The 20784-nt window shown below is 36.0% G+C and overlaps 2 protein-coding genes across 2 annotated transcripts; both read right to left on the bottom strand.

Moving 5' to 3' along the window:
• Positions 1–7708: 7708 nt before the first annotated feature.
• Positions 7709–11610, bottom strand: LOC108986648 (26S proteasome regulatory subunit 6B homolog). The gene is made up of 6 exons (XM_035685449.1): positions 10958–11610; positions 9651–9881; positions 9113–9271; positions 8644–8796; positions 8409–8492; positions 7709–8102 (listed from the first exon to the last, which is right to left on the bottom strand). Exons 1-6 carry the CDS (start codon positions 11453–11455, stop codon positions 7968–7970), a joined length of 1260 nt encoding a protein of 419 aa, XP_035541342.1. The 5' UTR covers positions 11456–11610; the 3' UTR covers positions 7709–7967.
• Positions 11611–14652: 3042 nt separating this feature from the next.
• LOC108986659 (root phototropism protein 2) lies at positions 14653–17135 on the bottom strand. Its single transcript, XM_018959360.2, has 5 exons — positions 16962–17135; positions 16744–16813; positions 16242–16619; positions 15420–16145; positions 14653–15333 (listed from the first exon to the last, which is right to left on the bottom strand). The coding sequence occupies exons 1-5, from the start codon at positions 17027–17029 to the stop codon at positions 14836–14838; spliced, it is 1740 nt and encodes a 579-aa protein (XP_018814905.2). The 5' UTR covers positions 17030–17135; the 3' UTR covers positions 14653–14835.
• Positions 17136–20784: the final 3649 nt, after the last annotated feature.

The raw sequence follows: 20784 nt of genomic DNA, 5'->3' as shown, positions 1-20784 counted from the left end.
AAGAAATCCTCACATTGATATTATTAAATTCTTGAAAGACTTGTTCAGTCTACCCATGTCTTTCTCTTAATTACCACACATGCTTATAGATCAGAAAAATGTATATCTATGAGCGAAGAGACTTTGGTATAGCTCGGTGTCATTTAAGAGTCAAGATAACTGAGCGTAATGCTTAATAGTAGCTGTAATCCACAGCAGAAAGGCAAATTCAAACTTTTTTAATGCAAAATTAACAAGATACTTAAACAGCCATTGGAAGAGCTCGGTACAATCTCTCTATAAACATAACCAATGGGGCATTTCTCAACTTTCACATAAGGAAGCATGAACCATTCTTTTCTTTTTTTCTCTACATCCAGCAAATAAACCAAAGCTAATAAACAATTGCAAAAGTAATAAACACCCAAAAGCAGCAGGTGAAGACATTTTAGTGATTAAAGCAAACGAACCTTTACCCATAGTATTCCATTCTCCGTCTAAATAAATAAAGGGAAAAAACAGAACTATTCCAACTTTCATACCACAGACTAGGAAATAGATGCAATACCAAAGTATAAAAAAAAAAAGATAAATAAAAGAGCAATTTATGAGAAACAAAATGGTGACAAGGCATTCAAAATATATGCTTGTCCGGTGTATAGCTCAAACAGCAAGTTTACATTCTAAATTGTCAAACTTCAAAAAATATAAAAAATTTGGGGAAAGCGTTTTGGGTGACAGTCAGTGGACAAAGAACTAATATAAAACGCAAAAGTCGGAGATTTTTCACTTAAATTTTTTACCTTGGTAGGAAATCAATTCTAAATGTTGATAGTTGGATTTGTTCAACAACCAAGGTTGCGTTGAAGAACACTAATTTTTCAAACTTCTAGAACTATGTCTTAAACAAAAATAACCTGCTCAAAACATAATGTAACAAGAAAACAAGCACTCTTGTAGAAAATTCAACTGCAGTAAAAAATGTGAGCCAGGAAGAGGTTTAAAAAGAGAATCAGACGCTGTAACAAAAGCTCTCATAATCCTGAAATGGGGGCAAGAGAAGACATTAACAAGTTAAAGAGAAAATCCAAATAGCGCTTTGGAATTACAAACATTGTCTACAATCACCCAGATCTACAAAACGCTTAATCAGTGCGGAAATGCATGTACCAATAATCTTTTGACCATAACTAAGCTAACAAAAATGGCCCAAGTAAAAAACGCGAACCTGAAGACATGGGTAGGAGCAGTTTTCGCTAGCTTTTCATCCCATGAGGTTTTACGAACTGTTGAGTTCAGATGTGGTCATTACAGCTCCAAAGAAACCCAACACTGACGGCATTTGGGAAAGTCAGGGTACCCAAGTGGTAACTTCAGCTTTAGCTATCAGATCCAATTAGCTGAAGTTAGCTGAAGGGCTCAAATGGGTTGCTCCTGCTACAACCATGGTAACTCAAACACATGGAAGTTCAGAATTTGCTCCGACACAGGCATCAGCATTCCGAAGCAGCCGTTTTGGGCAAATAAAAAACTACTTTTTTAAAATAAATATTCGGAGGAATTTTATGTCTCAGAGAAAGAGATAATTGCCAAAGATTAAAAAAGAGGAAAGGGGAAGAAAAGAAGAAGAGTAAAGAGAATAAAGGATGATAAAGATTAGAGAAAGAGAGAGCACCGACTACTTTATCTCTAGCAGTGGTAGAGAGAGAGTAATCCAGGCTCGAGAGAGTCAGAGACCAACAAGGAACGCAGTATCCTTATTGATGGAGTACGAGCTTAACGCAGATGGAGTGCTTGCTATACAAAAACAAAACCGTAGTTTCTGCGTTTATGTCCTTTTCATTTCGGCACCCTAACGTTAGAATTCCTTCTGTTTCAACAATTTTTTTAGTAGAATAGTTTATAATCTTCCTGAGATTTGTTAGGTTCACTTAATTAATATATATAAATTGACATCTCAAATTTTATTAATTTGATTTATTACATCAATTTATAAAATAATTCTTTTCAATATCCATTTTTTGAGAATTTGAGTATTACCGTTAACTCGGACCAAAATTTTTCATGGTTTAAATTTACAAAAGAGTTCATAAACTACTAGTATTTAGTAACGATCCACGCACAATTTAAATAAATTGATATTAATTTTCTAAAAATATTTTTAATTTAAAATATAATTATATAAAAAATGTAAAAGAAGAAAATGCTAATCTCCGTTCAACTCTTATCATTAGGCGTGATCGCTAAATTCGCTAGTTCATTCTTCTTCTTTTAAAATTTCTTTTTAAATGTATTTTAAATATTTTATAAAATAAATAAAATACACTAACATATAAAAAAAATGATGTACCTACCATTTTCGAAAACTTTAATTACTGTATTTATTTCATGGAATTAATGAAAGGTGTTCTACACGTTAAGATACAACGTACATGACGTTGAGATTTGGTAATCCGTTAGTGCATGTAACTGACCCCTCGAAACCAAACTAATTCAAATATATAAATTCTCTAGAAAAAAAAAAAATCAAAGATATAAATCAGCAAAACTTAACAGCACTCTAATCATTTGATTGGTCTCTTCTCTTTTCTTTTTTTTTTTTTTTGGCGAATTAAATTGGTAGCTTAGCAGTAGCAATTCAATCATTTTTGTCGAGAGTTTTTGAAGACCAAACGAGGAAGGGTCTAAATAGAAGTTAGTTTCTCTATCAACATGGAATAAAACCATAAAAGTGAGAGTCCATAACTTGCAAGTACTGGAATACTTGCGAGAACATGTTTTAAAGGAGTTTTGGGTGATATTATAAAGAGTTTTATTATGTATAAGTAAGTTTACGTACCAATCTGAATGCTAATATTATTGCTTTCATATTCTAAATTTAAATTAGTATTGTTTTCAATAAAATTTATTTTTTGATTATTGAATGAGTGCGCGCATTAGTGCGCATAATCGCTTACAATTAAATTTTTCCTATTATAAATGACTTAAAGCTCAATTTTTTAATTGGATTAAGATTCTTCCCAATGTTTTTTATCCAAAAAACTTTCTTGTGAATTTTAGATTTATCCTTTTTTTTCAAATAGACTATGTGAAACTAGCACATCCGAAAACAGCAAATATTATTTTTCTAAATACAGATGGTATACTCAATCATATTAAAATAATGTTCATAAATACTATGAATCCTAACATTGATGTAGTGTCTATAACTTTTTTTGAAATGTTAAAAATGTTTGAATCGTAAAATTGTAAAAAAATTATCATTTAAGTTGGATTAAGATGGAATAAGAACTTGGGGATCCCAAAGATTAGAGTCATTTGACTGGTTTCATTGGTTCTTTTTAATAATTTGGTCAGACTTCTTTACTTTTTTTGGAGCTCATAGGTATGATCGATGTTGAATGAACAGAAACCCCTCTTTCTCTTTATTCTTTTTTTATTACTATTACTATTTTCTAATTTGCCCACAAGTGCAAAAGCTACATGTGTAATGTGGTCAACTTCCCAAGTTGCATCTCATGGCAATTCAAGTTCAGGAGTAGAGGGCCATGGCCATCTCTTTCTTGAGATGTTCTTTGACATTTCATCACACCGTTAACCACTGAAAAGATGGGTTTGGTTGGCATTCAAATCCTCCACAAAATATTATATATAATGCTGTAAACAAATTTTACACTGCACATATTCACTCAATCAATATATAATTTATCGTTTTTATCTTTTTTATTTAAACACACAAGTATTTAGGCATTAAAATAACATGACAAAAATAATAAATTACATATTGATTAAATTGAGATGTGTGATGTAAAATTTACATATAAAATTTCTATATATATATATATATGTGTGTGTGTCTATTGTGGCTGGTCCTTTTCTCCCACGTGGCTGACAGCACAATAATAATAGGAAGATGATATTTGTAATCTTAACTCGTGTAAGCCGTGTAAGAGTGAGCATATTTTTTAAATTTGAGAGGATAAATCTAAGAACCACATTAAAAATATATATATACATATTTACAAGATTTTTTTTTAAAAAAAAATGCACAAATCTTACGTAATATAAAACTATATATATAAGATTATGAAAGAGTATATTCAGAAGTTAAAATAATGTTCATCATAAAAAAAATTTATATACGGAAAAACTTTAAAACTAATACGTAATTTAACTTATAGTCTGAATTATTTTATGTATTAATAAATTACAGTTGTAATTTTGATTTATTAATGAAATGAGTTGTTTTTATAAAATAAATAAATAATAATAATCTTAAAAATATAAAACAAAAGTTATCCGGTGGCACGCAGATTAGGATATTGGTAAGCCTGAGTGTGCGACAAACCTTGATCCAACTACTCCTATTTATATTTTTTTATTACCCAGCAACCTAACTACCTCCACCTAACTCGCTGGTCTCAGCCTCTCTGGATGCTAATCTTCTTTTGTACCCCCCAAAATACTGCAAAAACTTAAAGCTCAAAAATAAAAGGCATTGCAAAGAGTCCCAATTACTAAGAAATCCATGACTGGGAATTAAGTCCTAACCATGATGATGGATGCCTCTACTTTGGTCAAAAAAACTGATGATGAACATTGCAGGACTAGGCTGGCAATCGCATGCAGAAAACACCAGAGATCTCCTTAATTAATGTTTCACGACAAAATGGCTCTAATAATCTACTCTTGCATGGCCCTGTTTGCATTTAAGTACTCCATTTGCTTGACAATACCCTGGATGTCTGCTTTCAAACTTTATATGAAGGCATCTGCTTCTATTGCAGTGGGGTGTGATAAGGCATAATATATATGGTCTAGACATGAAGGCCATGTGAGTTAATGAATCCTTGTTCATCTCTTCAAGATTAAGATCAGATACTAACATTTTTTTCCCTTTGTTTTCAATTGGTCCGATTGAGGATATTTAATAAATTCGTTAAATATTTTTTAAAATTTCATAAAATATCTTAATTCAAACTATTTCAGTACTATTTACAGAATTCTCATCTCGTCTCATCTTAATATCTAAAAGAGACTTTAAGATATCGTTCCATGTTGTATCAAGTAGTGTTAAAAGAATAGGTTCTGCACAATTTGCTTGTGGAAAAATAGAAGAAGAAGAATGAATTGAAGTTTTCAAGTCACTGCATTTTACCAATTCAAGTCTATATGATGATAAATCTGTTTGATGGAAGTATATACTTAGGATCATCGATCATGTGATCGATCTAACTCATTTAAGATATTCGATCGAGTAGGTTTGCAATGAATGCATGCACAATGCAAAGAACAATAAGCTCAAAAGTGCTGATGAATTGGCCACAATAGCCATGAATGAGAGCTTACCTACTATATGTTGAGCTTCACCAAACTGTGGTCCCAACACTTTCCAATTATAAATGTAATTTGATTTATTTTTTAAATGATTTGTGTATAAATTTGAATAAATCAGAGAGAAAATTTGTGAAATCATGAATGTTGCACAAAATGAGGGAGTTTAATGGTTATGACTTTAAATACTCAGATTACATTGAAATACGACTGGTGCATAAATTAAAGGCTAAATTGCAAGGAACACGTGGTAGGGCCCTAACACTTTGAACTCTGGGGACCATTGGCTGCATTTTGTAGAATCAATAAGTCAAGGGCATGGATCCACCCATTGGAAACGCCAGGACCTTTTTTATATTTTCCAATGATTTTTTTAGGCAAACAGTGCATACAGTAATTTGAGCAAAAGGTTCAAAACGGTGGGTGATACCGACAACTGCCTCAGTACAAAGAAAAAATGAAAATTTTGAAAAGAGTAATGATATTCATCGTTCTAATTCTCATCATGCTCCATACTCCTAACTTGAGCCAAATGGGAGTCGCCACCGCAAAGGTGACCCTTCAAATTAAACAATTAAATGAATAGGCTGCCTAGTTTTCTATAATTGACCATATCATATTAAGTTTAATCCTTGTTTCATCTTACATATTGAAAAAAAAATTTAAGTTCCCCTTAAAAGAAGTGGGTGGAAGAGAACATCTTGAACACTTTCCGATCAACCAAAAGGAAGGAAGGGAAGAGGCGGGGATGACTCATTCCGCCCTTAGGAGGATGACCAAGTTTTTTTTAGAAAGGAAAATAAGTGAAGAGTGAATTGAAATTTTCTATAATTTTCTGACTTGAATGTATTCGACAATTTAGTAAAAGATAAACACAGTATGTGAATCTTGTTGTATTAAATGTTGTCTGTATGCAATGTGGACCTCATTATTAAATAAGTGAGGTTTACACTTTACACATTACATATTTTCTCTCTCTCCAAATTTAGAAAATATATAAATTAGAAAATTATAAGAAATCTTAATCAAGTAATAGTTGATGATGGGGAGACGAATTAAGAGAGTACATTTTCCCCACTCTATGGATAACAACACTGGTGAGCAATCTTAGAAGAAACATGCACATAGGTCCAGAGGACCTTAGATTATTATTCTCATAGTCATAGACAACTACATCACCCACACTCTCTCTCTCTCTCTCTCTCGCTTTTAGACAGTTAAAAGACACACGCACGCACGGCTGGCTTGCGGTCATTTACTCAAATTACCTGAGCTGCATAAATAAATAAATAAATGTACCTTTTTCCGTATGATGTAAAACATGACAAATAAGCACTCTTAATTCATTTCAATTTATCTTATTATTATAATTTTTAAAAATTTCTACATAAAATACAATAAATAATTTAATTTTTTTAAATTTTAAAATAATAATATTTTATTTAACTTTTAATTTTTATCTCAACTCATTTCAATTCGACTCATTGTCTAAAACCTAACCTTACTTGAACGTATGAAACAAGTTAAATGGAAATGAAAAGAAAGACTGAAAAAGGTACATGAGCAAATATTCTAAGAAGCAACAAGTCCAAAGTTCCAATCAAATTGTTGTCGAATTCAACGTCCATCCTAACAAATCTCTGTTGTCTTTGGTTGGGCCTAAGAATCTTCCCATGCCCTAAATTAACTTCCTTGTCCTTTCAGATGGTAACGTCTTTCCTACCTCCTCCCTCACCCACCAAAGAAACTTCTCGGTTTCCATATCTTTCCATTTTTCAATTCGTTGGGTGTTTGTGATGAATGGCTGTGTGGTGGTGATGGTAGTAACAGTACCTATGAAAAGAGACAAAATGACCAGATTTACTCATTATGAGTACCCAACCCAAGCTTGGCCCATGGGTCAATCGTATCTATTGGCTGTCAGCAATCAATGGCTCTGCAAATTTTTAAGCAGTAAAAACTTCAAAAGTCTTTGAATTCATTTATGAGCAAAAGAAAATTAAAAAAAAAAAAAAAAAAGAAAGTTCTGATTTTTATGTGTAATTCCAATTAAAGTGGAACTCATAAGTATTGAAAGTCCAATAGAGAATTGAAGAATGTTTTAAGCAACAAATAGTCATTTATATAGTAAGAGAAGTGTAAGAGATGGATAAGCAAATTGACATGGGGCAAAGACGCATCTCTTCGCCTTGCGAGTCTCTTCCTAAGACGATAGTGATTTTAAAAGCGACACCACACCCAAGATTCATATTGTTAGCATCCGCCTAATTATGCCGAGATTGATAACAAGGTTATCATTTGTGTATGAAATATCGCTTGTGTGATCAGAGCCTATGTCACTAGGTCGATCACATCAAAACTCTATTTTGGGGAAATTCTACAAGAACCCGTCCAATGAAAACCAACAAACCTGGACCAGCATCCTAGTTGGTTGAATCAATAGACCTAAAAGGTCTCACCTTGCTGCCTAACATGAAATTTCAGTAGTTTACAGCTGTTTTGGCAAGACATGGAACAAAAACTGTTCAACTAAATCAAAATAAGAAAAAAAAAAAAATTGTGCAACATATGTAGTAAGAATTGTTTTGAGATATGACACCTCCAAAATTAACAAAGAACTTTTGGAATGGGCTTTCCATCTCTCATCATCATCTTCATCTGTAAAATTCAAAGTCAGTATCGGGCTTCTTCACATTGGTTCGGTACCCCTTCTCAAAGTCCTTGGGAAGTATGACATATCTGTTCTTCCGAACTGCATGCATTCCTGCCTCTTGACAAATAGCTGCAATCTGGTAACACCCAGCTCTCATTTAGTGAAAATTTTTAAGAAAGAATCACCATAAAAAAAATATATGTTATAACAGCAACAGCAATGCATTTCCCAAATGGGCATAGAATTGCTTCTTGTTCTGCAAGAGATCTAGTTGGTTGTCATATGAAATTGAATAGCGAAAGACAAGGCCATTCACACCACATCCAAAAAGAAATATTATTTCAGACTGGTCCAGTGGGTGGGTGGTGGTGGTGGTGGTGGTGGTGGTGGTGTGTGTGTGTGTTGTGGGGGTGGGGGCCGGTGGGGAAGGAAACTAACATACCTCAGCAGCACTAATTTTGTCTGGGCGAGAAACATAGTCCTCCAGATCCACTTCATCACCAAGGTTCATTTTAGCAGTGCAAACCTGGAAAAAGGTAAAATGGCATAAAATGTTTTTAATTAGTTATCATTATTGAAAATCCACAAACATTTTTTTTTGATAAGTGGAAATCCACAAACATATACAGACCAAGTGAATAAGAAGTATTACAACCACAAATGTGCCAAAGACTTGCCTGAAATACAAGCCTCTTTTGTCGTCTATCGGGCAAAGGGAATTCTATTTTTCTGTCGAGCCTTCCAGGACGAAGAAGTGCAGGGTCCAAAGTATCTGCTCTATTAGTTGCCATGATAACCTTAACATTCACTGTCTGATCAAACCCATCCATCTACAGCCGAAAATTCACAAAACATATGAAAAACCAACAAGGAGGGGGAACGCAAGTTGAGCGAGCTAATGGCTGTCGTCTAGAGGTAATTCCTCATTAGATACAAATCAATGATATGCATATCAAACCTTCATTAACGTTTATGAAAGCTTCAATCAACAAGATTCCTATCCCATTATTCTAATCAGGTAGTCCCTCTTGCAAATGTATCGTGTACTTGGGCTATGCCCTTTATGCTTTTTAATAAAATATTTGATTGCTTATAGAAAAACGATGCCTATCACTTTGATATTTACAATTTTTTTCTAATCCATACCTGATTCAGTAGTTCCATGAGAATCCGCTGAACTTCTCTGTCAGCACCAGTTTGGGCATCAAATCTAGCCGTGGCAATAGCATCAACCTCATCAATGAAGATAATTGCAGGGGCATTCTCTTTAGCAAGGCGAAAAACATCACGTACCATCCTTGGGCCCTATAATGAGGGAATAAAAGAGCCCAATGCACTCAATGGTCAATCCAGAAAGTTATAAGAAGAAGGCACCAAAAGGACAGGATACTTTTTCTATCACTAAAACCAGGTGTTACTTTTTTTTTCTTTTTTGATAAGTATGCGTTCCTCCCTAAATTGACAGGAAGTTTTTTTTTTGAATAAAAAATTATCACACAGGCCCAAAAGAAGATATAAACACATTTCCAGAAGAATCCTACAAGACCTAATGAATTGACATATCAGATTGCTGGAATAACTCGGCAAATGAAAGAATACATACATGTGTTCATTGCAGTGATATGAGTAAAAAACAAACGAGGAACATAAGCTAATTTTTATAACAATCAACATCAAAGCCTACCTCCCCCAGATACTTCTGAACAAATTCAGAGCCAACAACTCTAATAAAAGCCGCAGTTGTATGGTTAGCAACAGCCTTGGCAAGCATAGTTTTACCAGTTCCAGGCGGTCCATAAAGCAAAACACCACGAGGAGGATCTATACCAATTTGTTTGTATAGCTCATGGTGAGTCAGGGGTAGCTCCACTGCCTCACGAATTTCCTGCTTTTGAATGTCGCATCCTCCAATATCCTGACAAAAGCATTAAATTAGGGGCAAAACATGCCAATCTTAATCACCCATGACAAGGGAAAAAAATTTTTTTAGGGGTACTATAATGTATGAATGAGATAGAAATCTTTTTTTTTTTGGCACTGGGTATCCAAGAACAGCATCCTGACTAATCCCGGAGGTGCACATGCCCTTGGCAATGAGTTTCCCACAAGTGCACCTTGATTAGTTCAAGGATGGCCCCTAGAGATTGTTTGCAGCCAAGAGGATTCGAACCTTAGACCTTAGAGGGAGCATACCACTAAGATCAAGGCCTTAACAACTTAAGCCAGCCCCTACTCCTAGGGGTTTGAATGAGATAGAAATCATAAAAACTGAAGATTGATATCCAAAACTATGCAATAAGTTGCAAAAAAGTAATGTCACAACTTTCTTGTTAAAGAGTATTTATTCCTCTCTTTTTTATTCTTTTTCTCAAACCAGTCTTAGTTACCATATCAAGAGTGGTCATCAAGAAATTACTATATCAAGAGTGGTACTTGGCAGCAGCACAGAGTCAAATTGAAAATTTAATTCTGGCAGTCACAAATGCCTAGAGCAGTTAACAGTTATCTCGCTCTGCCTTGATGCATAGTTTTGAACACCCCCCCATCCCCGGGGGGTGTAATGTCCTCTACTTTTTTATAATGCTCCAAAGATAACACGAGGATCATTAACATCTGCTAATCCACTATTCTCGTTTTCTTTCAATTAACTTCTGCTTTGACATCTGCAGAATGCGCCACAAAATCAACCCGTTTCACAAATGACTTCTTCTATATGTCCTTTAACATGGTTAGATTATTCAGTGAACCCCAAAAGGCTGGAAAACTCGCTACAAACAAGAACTTAGAACTTTACACTCGTTTCCTCGACAAGACCTTATCCTAGCAGCATCCACTCTAATGCATTCGATTTTTTGTTGGAAGCGTCAACATTACACAATCGCCAAAATGAAATTAAGCCCCAATCAATTAAAAAACCCTAAGCAAAAACTAGGCAAAGAAGAGCAGGAAAACTTTTTCAACCGAATTGAGTTTAGGGGAGTTGAAACTTACGTTATATGTGACGTCAGGCTTCTCGGACTGGCTGAGCAGCGATATGCTGGAGTCGGCTTCGGGGGGCAAAACATCGACGAGGGCGTTCGAGTGGCGGTGCAACGCGACCGAAGCGGAGGGCTTCAGAAGCTCCCGATTGATGGTGCTAAGAATCCTCACGTAGTAATTAGAGCCGGTGGTAGAGCCGACGATGCCGTTGTTCTGATCGACCATCTCCATGAACTGCCCAATTACCAGGGGAACCGATTGGATCCGCTTGACCTCCTCCTGGGCGCGGAGGAGTTCGCGCTTCAGATTCTTCTGCTCATCCTTCACATACTCCTCCTGGATGTCGATGAACTCCAGCTGCCGCTGCAACGACTTCAGGCGGCTGTAAAGGTCGTCCTCGTCGGAGGTCTGGTCCGTCGAGACGCCATGGAGGTCTGATCTAGTGGAGGGGAACGAAGGCGGTGGCTCGGACGAAGGCTTTGGTTCCATTACTATAGCAGATGTTGCCATTACCGGACGCGATTTGGGATATTTTCTTGTAGTCTTGATGTATGAAATATGAATCGGGAGAGAGATTGGAGTGACGAGTAAGAAATCGTGAGGCCTTTGGACATTCACCGATGTTATAAGCTGCACGGTGTCGTATGATGAAACTGAAAATTATATCCAAGAATAAAGAGATGGTATATAAAGTAGAAAAAAATCTTAGGAGCAGCCACTATTCCGCAAGATCCGATGCATACCTTCGTAAAATGACTAATTTATTCCTCTAACTAAAAGCACGTCCCTCTCTCAAATTTCACTCATTTGAAAACGTGGAAACAAAGCTCCCCCGCGTTCCTTCGGCACCCCACCCCCACCTTCAACCCACATTGCCATCTTCTCCTCCATTCGTAGTCCCGTCATGCATCTAGGCCAAATGAGAGGTATGAGTGAGCATGGAGTGCTGAGGGATGTGTGGTGGAGCTGGTGGTGGCAAGAGGGAAGCGGCATGGTGGCTGGAAGGTAGCAGTAGGCCAAATGGGTGTAGAAACCCATTTCAGAAAAGAGAGGGGGAGAGCTGACGTGCTATGGAGCTCAACGGTGGCTAAGGTGGAGGTCAAGGGCTCGGTAGTGCTGGAGGCTGACGACGACAGCAGTAGCAGCGGCGAGATGGAGAAACTGTGTAGGAGAACCCATTTCAGGTTGAGAGAGGGGCTGTCGTGGAGGCTTGAAGCTGGCTGGAGGTGACCGGCGTAAGGGGGAGCCGATGGTGGTGGCCAGTGGCACCGTAGGTGGGGCACGACGAGGCTAGGTGAGCTAAGAGAGGGAATCGGGTAAGGAGAAGGGGTGCTACCGCATGAATGTGAGGAGTTTTTTTTTTTTTTTTAAATGATGACATGGAATGTGTGTTACAGATAAGTCGTTAATAGTGACTCATCTGTAGCAAAATTCTATAAAGTAATGCTACACATCATCTCAATTATCATCATTCTCTCATTATTTTATGATGTGTCACCAGATGAATGGAGATTATTTATTATAGTTCACTTGTAAATCTATTATCTAATGTCATATCATGAGATAATGAGATGATGAAAAAAAATTATGAATATATTTAATCTATATACAAATTACAAATCCTAAATATATAAATTTCGAGTACATAGTAAAAGAAGGCTCTAATTATGAGAAATTATAAAAATATATATATTTTGTTAGATCCTTTTTTTTACAAAAAAATTAAAGTGAAAAATCTATAGCATGATTATTTATGATTTCACTTGATTTAAAATTGTAAAGAGCGATAAAAGAAATTTGTAGTATTGAGGAATTTAGGTCATAACTTATCTCAACTTATCTCATTTCATCGTATCTAATTATTATAATTTTTCTAAATTTTTACATAAAATAAAATAAACAATTCAATTCTTTCAAATACCAAAATAAAAATATTTTATAACAATATTTTATTTAACTATTAACTTTAATCTCAATTCATCTCATCTCATCTGTGAAAGCAAACCAAGCCTAGTGATGAAAGCTTATGATGTCATATTCTTAGCATTGTGTATATGAAAACTTGAACTCATGAGTTATAATCTCTTCCATAACAGGATGTTTGGATCTTTAATTTTTTGTGAATATTGATGAAATAGTTAAATGGAATATATTTTATTAGATTTTATGAAATAATAGATAATAAAATGAAATAAAAGTATTTTCTTAAAATAACTATTGTATTATAGTTTGTAAATGATGAATAAATAAACTTAAAAAGTTTGTTTTTAAATATATAAGTTTTTTGTGTTTAAGTGATATTTAGAAATGAATATGTGAAAAATGTTGGGAATGTTTGGCCTTACCCAAAGTCCAAACATGTCATACATCATTTGAAATATTTAGTTTTATAAATATAGTTAATAGCGTGTTTAATCTGACATTTAAAATTTAAAATTAATTTCATTCTTTTTTTGTATTATTTAACATAATTTACACAAAACATGCATGCATATAGATATTTCATTTTGTTACATATAAACCCGACCCAATACCCGGCCTCAGGGTCGCTGGGACCACGCTTAAAACAAAGTATCAACCAAAAAAAAGGGCAAGTGACTAATAGGACAAGATCAACCTGACATTGTTCGGCCGCATTCCGAACCTGGGAACTTGTATGGAACGTAGCGGGAAATGTAGAAAACCCTTAATCCGTTGACATGAGAACATCAATAGCTCACAAAAGATAAAAGTAGTGCTTGGAAACCACGCCACATTAATGACACCACTATCAAACTACACGCCATATTGATGGTGCCATCGCAGAATCGCATCGTATTAAAAGACTCTGACAGCAAGAATAGTAGGAGCGCATGAACTCCGTAGAGACAAATACAATCTATAACTCCCCAGACCCATGGTGAAAAACACATAAATCACTATTGCCTGTGTTAACGCAGTGCTTTGCGACATGTTCCGACAAATCATTTGCCATTATAAAAATATTGAAAAGATAAATCATTTATACACTTGTGACTGATATCATGGCCAATACTGTGCAATGGAGAGTAGAATAATAATGTAAAATAATATATATATTTTTTTAATTTACAAAAGATGGTTTATCTTAATTTAAACATATTTACATCCAAAACATTATTAAAACAAAATTCATAAAAACTCAAATTCAAAATCTTTAGAAAATTATCAAAAGAAAATCTTATATCAAGACTTTTCCATGTCATTAAGATTAAAAAAAATCACAAAATATGGATCGCCATCTCATATATGATTTTAGAAAATATCAAAAGGATAACATGTAAGTAAGTATTGGGATAAAGCCTGTTGAAGATAAAGACAAATAGTATGCCAAGAACTTAAGAGGTGATTTGAAAGCAAAAGAAGACTAGAGGAAATGGCACTCGACTTTGGGACCTCAAGAGATAGAGACTCATCTCTAATTTCTTCTCCTTTCATTCCTTGTCTATTTTCCATTACCAAGGCAACAAAGAATTCTAGAGTTTCCTAGATCCTATAAATGTAGAATTTAATGCTAAATTAAGTAAATCTGTATATCCCATCTTATTATTATATTTTGTGCATTTATTTTACTGTTCTTATCATGAATGAACATGCATGACATACTTTTTCATACCAATTAAAGATTCTCCATCGTCAAACTAACCAGTAGTTTTAACTTTTTTTTTTTTTTTTAGCAGATTTCCAAGTTTTATAGCACAGCGTCACCCCATTTCATCACTCGTCATTTAATGCACAAAATTCACCAATCCAATTAAAAAAAAAAATCCTTAAAAAAACACGACACAAACTATCTAATCTAACACTTGTTTACAGATTCGAGAACATATATGTAAAAGCTGACAGAAGATTGGGATGCGTGTGATGATCGATTAGGAGATGGAGAACCTTCTCCTCCTGGGCTTGGTGATATCCACTACATCTTCTATATTGGAAGTGTCCTTCGAACCATGCCGGAACGGATTCAACTTCCCTAGTTTCTTTGACACCGATGAGAAGAATGTTGGCTTTTTGGAGGAGGTTCCAACCTTGGCCGCCGGCATCGACGATGATGTCGCATGAACGTTACTCTTCTGCAAGTCCGAGATGTAAAGTTTCATCTTCATCAGCTCCGAACGCAAGGCCTCGTTCTCCCTGACCAGCGACACGTCGGTCTCCAGCTGGGTCTTCGTCGTCACCGCGTCTTGCATGCCGGGATTGTCTGCGCCACTTCTCAGCTTCAGCTGATCGTAGTACAGCGCGTGGAGGACGATCTGTACCGGCAAGCGCTTGTTCTGAGAAGCGTGGAGCCGCGCCTCGTAGGACAGCTTCAGTGGGTCCATCACGCTGCAAACCTTCTCGCGCTCTATCTCGTCAAGGTTTGGATGCGCCTGCAAATAACAAAGCCAGTAGAAGGCGTAAGTGACGGAGAAATGAACGATGGCGGTCTCAAGGTCAGTAAACTTCATTTTCTAACCTTCAAATAGATATCGACGGCCCGATAGAGATCGTCGTCTACTTTTCTTGCGGCTTTGGGCACGATATTGGCGATGCCGTTGAACTTGGAAATGCTGAGTTCTCCGAATGTCGCTATCTCGCCTAGGTACGCGTCCACCGTCTTGGCTACTCTCTGCATCGCAGCGGAACATGAGGTCTCTCCGAGACCAGCGGCGCTGAACACCGCCATGCTCTTCTCCTTCTCAACGAATCCCGAGATGATCCTCCTCACGCTTTCCAGATCGAACAGCCTCTCACCGTCGTAGGTGAACGACAGCACCAGGAGGTCGTCGACGGTCACGTGCTCTAGGATCACAGAGATCCGTTTCTCGAGCTCGCTCTTGCCCGATGCTTTGAGGAATATCGCGGATCGAAGAAGGCAGCACAGGAAGTTGATTGGGAGACATGCTTTCTCCGAGGGCAAGAGAGACACGATTGACTCCAGAAGCTCTCGTTGTTGGATTCTGAGGCCGGAGTCGCTTGCGGGATCAGAGGACTTGGTGCCGTTGCCAGATTGGTCACGTACAAGATCTCGGAGCGATCTCTCCGTATACGTTATTAGAGCGCTCGCTAGGGTTAGAGCCTTTGCGCCGCGTTGTTTCATTGCGGTTATGACTTTGCCGAAGGAATCAACGTCTAAGATAGATAACTCCTCCGTCCACCAGTTCGGTGGTGACCGGCTCGGGAAATTGGCCTCGTTATAAGCCTAGATAATTCCAATTTTCACTCAATCAGATCTTTACTTCCACAGAGAGAGAGAGAGAGAGAGAGAGAGAGAGATGAGCAGACTGGTTTAATTTACCTTAGAACTGATAACGTCGACGCATCTTTGAACGATTTGGAGGTCTTGAGCCATGGGGAGAAGGTCTTCGCAAGATTTAAGGACAACGATGGCGCCAGAGAGGCCGGACAGGGCGACCTGCGTGAGGAAATCTTCAGTGCGGCCGGTGAGGTTGCCGTCGGAGTATTTATCGGTCATTTGGAGGTACTCAGCCGCGCAACGAAGAGCCGCCACGTTCTGGACTGTGATCTCGAAGTTGACACTGTAACAGAACTTGGCTGCTTTCTCGAAGATCGCAGGACCTCCGGGAATGTCTGAGAGATTGATCTTCGTCAAGTCAGGTTCTTTTGATTCCATTACCAGTTTTCTTATGTAGTTGCTCTTGGCCACCAGCATGAACTGCTTGCATACCATGCCATGACGTAGTTAAGATAAAAAAAACCGAAATCAATCATTCTTCTTCTCCTTTGTCCAAAACCCACACACGCACAGGAAAAAAAAAAGACGAAGAAGATTTTCAGACCTTATGCAAAGAGAAATTTGCTTCACCGACCACAACTACGACATCAGTTGGAATTTCTTGGGAGAAAACCCTGCAACAGAGCAGCAAATCATATTAATTTCCTTTCAGTAGAAAGAAAACCCAGCTAAAAAAGAGTATGCAGCTGAGTAATCAGCATGATCAGAATCATGCAATCTTTGCTTTTATCTATTAGAGAGAGAGAGAGAGAGAGAGAATACCACTGGCCAGTTCTCTCCATGGCAATAGAGAGCCTGCTGCTGTTGCTCTTGACTGAGGCTGCAGCCATGTGATCTGTGTTAGGCTTATGAGAAAGAGAAAATTCAGATGACTGTATCTCTTCTGGGTTATATATAGAGATTGTTATTTTCCCTTTATCTCACCATCACATCCATTGTTACTTTTTCCATCTCTTTATTTGACGAACAACTGGCTTTTTAAGATAAGTTTCTCCACCTCCACAGTTCCTATGATCATAATGACTATTTTGCCCCGATTCCACTTCCTTCCAAACGACGAGTCGAGAGAGATCCTAGTAAAATTTATTACGGTTAGTGTCGGTTTCCATGTACGTACTCAGGTAGGTGATCTTGCACGTACGTTGTTGCCGATGTTCTCAATTTTTGGCTGAAGATTTTCTGGGCAATAAATACAGTCTTAACTAGGATAAATGATTTATATTTTATATAATTATTAAATTATTTATTATATTTTATATAAAAATTTTAAAAAATTATAATAATTATATAAGATGAAATGAGATAATTTAACCAGTCCCTAATATTTTATATGTCAAATTTATCCAATAAATACTTACTTTTGCTTGATTTGCCAATGGTATGTTTAGTTCACAGGATTTGGCATTCTCATTCTCTTACTTTAAATGAAAATGGAGTAAAATCTTTTAAGTATTAAAGTCCCGTTTATTTTTTATTTTTCGAAAAATATCATTTATTTTTACTTCTCAAAACCTAAAAATGAAACTTAATATCTTAAAATTAAAAAATAAAAATAAAACCGGCATTGACCAACCATCCCTAGTGCCTAGCTAGATCACGTACACCACGGGGTGGTGCGAGCCTTTCCGTGATGCCACCGGGTCAATTTTTGTGGACTCGTGAGTCGTGACTTAAGAGTCATGATATTTTAAATTTTTTTAAAATAAACTTTTTGCAGAAAAATAAAAAGTTTTTTTTATATTCCAATATCTATAAGAGCCTATTTACTTCCTTTTTTATAAAGAGGAATGAATATTCATTCTTATCAAACATAACCAAAACAAATATAAACTTCTCCATTTTAATCTCCTATCTACGACCGAGATAAGATAAAGAAAAATATTTTAATTGAGAAATAATTTTATAAAAATAAATTTATAAATTAATATAATTTAACACAATACATTAGATTATTAGATTATTTTTATTATAAAGTAGATATAATATAGAAACTACACGAATTTATAAATTTGTTTTTATAAAATAACTTTTTTTAAATAATGAGTTGATCTCATCTCATCTTATCTATCATTATAATTTTTTTAAATTTTTAAATAAAATATTATAAATTTTTTATATTTAAAATAAAAATAATATTTTATTTTATTTGAAATAACTCTTCAAACCACCCATGTTTAAAATTGAAGCACTTCCCATTTCAAAATAATAATAATAATAATAATTGAAGCACTTCTTTAAAATAATAGCTTTGCTGCGTGCAACCGCCCTTGCGGAACCGTGCGTAATCTGATGAAGTGGCTCTGACAGATTTTGTTTGTTTGTTTTGTTTTTAAAATAATGGTGGCTTTCATGTGTTTTGACAAATGAAGAAGTTTGTTGAGGAAGGCTGGGTCACGAGAGAAATCCCGCATGCGTGTAGCCACTTTCATCTAAATGATGTGGCGACTACCTGGAGATTGAGAAACGGAAGATGAACGGAAGCTGGTGGAAGACGAACAGAAGCTTGTTGCAGAGACGAAGGGGAGAGATGCCGTCGTGCTATAGGTATTGAAGGCTGGAGTGAAAACGAAGCTTCTTGAAGACGAATGGAGGGATACGAAGGGAGAAAAAAAAGTCGAATCTCATATTTGTAGGATATTCGATTATGATTTTCCTCTGTTTTCTCGGCAACCAAACAGACTATTATGGACTATTGTTGTGATTTTCCTCTGTTTTCTCGGCAACCAAACAAACTTTTATGGACTATTGTTGTAATTTTCCTTTGTTTTCTCGCAACCAAACAGACTTTTACGGACTATTGCAGACTAGTGCGTGATTTTCCTCTATTTTCTCGGCAACCAAACAGACTGACTTCTGCTGTCCTACTGCGAAGTTAGTGAAAGTGATGGTGCCCAGCGTGCGCATGCCATCTTAGAAATTAGTAAAGAAATTATATGTAAGTTGGTAAGGTATTTAAGAACAAAATTCAACCTGGGTTCTCAGATTCATTGGAAATGTGAAGAAAAATAAATTTCGGCTTGTGAAGGAAAAAAAAAAAAAAAGAAAGAGGCTTCGACTGATATTTCGAAGGGTTATGAAGAAGTAGAAAAGTTTGAAGATTTATGGAAAAAAGGATACATATATTGATTCGTTTCTTTTTTTTTATCTCTTCCTTTTCATGCTTATGCAAATTTCAGTTCTTCATTCTCTTTCGCCAGTTTTAAGTAACTTAAAAGACTTTTGAGTAACACAGATGAAGATGAACAGTCATGGAGCTGAACGAAATGAAGAGAGAGACGTATAAAAAAATATTTTTTTTAAAAAAAATTGGTCCGGTTACGCGGGAGTTTCACCAGCCGGTTGTAAGTAGAGTTTTTGTTAAAATAAACGGAAGATCGTGCGGTCAGCGACATAAATCACGAAACTATGATTGCTTCCCAACTCCGCGGCCCATCAGGGGTAAGATTGGGAATCCACTCGACATTCCGCGAATACCTTAGTAGTCATTTCCGACACGAGGAACATTATTACTGCTTTTACGAAGGGGACATTAGTCTAGGTGGGGCCATGATCCGGTCTCTAGGAGGTGTCTCCGCCACTCAAACAAGTGGCTAGGACGTGCCCAGCTACGAAGACTCCAACTTTTGGCCAGCGTCTCTCCACGTCATCTGCAGTCCAAAAATTTTACACATTGGCGGCCCCACTTCCTTGATTAGCAGAACTGGACATTGGATAACAGGGTGGCCCACGCGAATCGATTTCTATCCAATCAGCTAGTAGTATAGCAACACTTGGCATATTCATTCGCCTATCCATCTTCCCAATAACAGTTATCTACCAAAACTAATCCCAATATGCTTTGGAAGTATTGCTTAATGGAGAAAGAAAATGCCGGAAGTATGTTGAATTCTTATTTCGCCATCGTTTATTATTTTTATTTATTTCTTAATCATGCCATGCCATATAAAATAATAAGAATAATAATTAATATTATTATGGATAGCATTATTTCATCATCTAAAAAGAAACTGAATGCTATAGATATCACATCAACGTATCATATACGGGACATCATTGGCAAATTTTTAGATTGGGGGCTTTTTAATTATTGATATATATTTTAAATAAGAGATATTTTAATAAAATAATTTATAAAAATACACTCGATTTAAAATATAATTATATAAAATATTATAAAAAAAATTTACGTGCATCCATTACTCTTTAATCAAGTGACACACATTACAACCATAATCGACACTGTTCATATAAAAGTAATATGTAACATATGATTAGAATTAAAAAATAAAAGTGTCACACCGTAGATTTATAAGTTGAAAATCATGGTGTTTTGAAATGCAAACACGTGATGGATAGTTGTCATAATTCCCAGCCTGTAAACATTCATTCACTCGGACCCTTTCTAAAGTCCAAAAGGTACAAAAGGTAGGACTAAAAGCGATTAATAAAAGGTAAGGTATCGAAGTGATCATTCCATGAATTGTCAGTTGTCAATGAGTTCGATCCACGGCTACTTCACCACCTTTGCCGAATCGAACACTCTTTTATTTTTTAATTAATAGTAAAATTAGTATCCAAATTTTTA

Source organism: Juglans regia, chromosome 14, assembly GCF_001411555.2.
Source record: "Juglans regia cultivar Chandler chromosome 14, Walnut 2.0, whole genome shotgun sequence".
Lineage (NCBI taxonomy): Eukaryota > Viridiplantae > Streptophyta > Magnoliopsida > Fagales > Juglandaceae > Juglans > Juglans regia.
Note: the sequence above shows the minus strand (reverse complement) of the source record. Positions and strands in the feature narration are given on the sequence as shown.

Coding starts and splice junctions, on each gene's coding strand:
- LOC108986648 (XM_035685449.1), bottom strand. CDS start 11,455: ATGGCAACATCTGCTATAGTAATGGAACCAAAGCCTTCGTCCGAGCCA. Junction 8,797..9,112: donor TCATGGAACTACTGAATCAG/GTATGGATTAGA, acceptor TTTCGGCTGTAG/ATGGATGGGTTTGATCAGAC. Junction 8,103..8,408: donor ACAAAATTAGTGCTGCTGAG/GTATGTTAGTTT, acceptor GGGTGTTACCAG/ATTGCAGCTATTTGTCAAGA.
- LOC108986659 (XM_018959360.2), bottom strand. CDS start 17,029: ATGGCTGCAGCCTCAGTCAAGAGCAACAGCAGCAGGCTCTCTATTGCC. Junction 16,814..16,961: donor ATGGAGAGAACTGGCCAGTG/GTATTCTCTCTC, acceptor GCTCTGTTGCAG/GGTTTTCTCCCAAGAAATTC. Junction 15,334..15,419: donor CCGTCGATATCTATTTGAAG/GTTAGAAAATGA, acceptor TGTTATTTGCAG/GCGCATCCAAACCTTGACGA.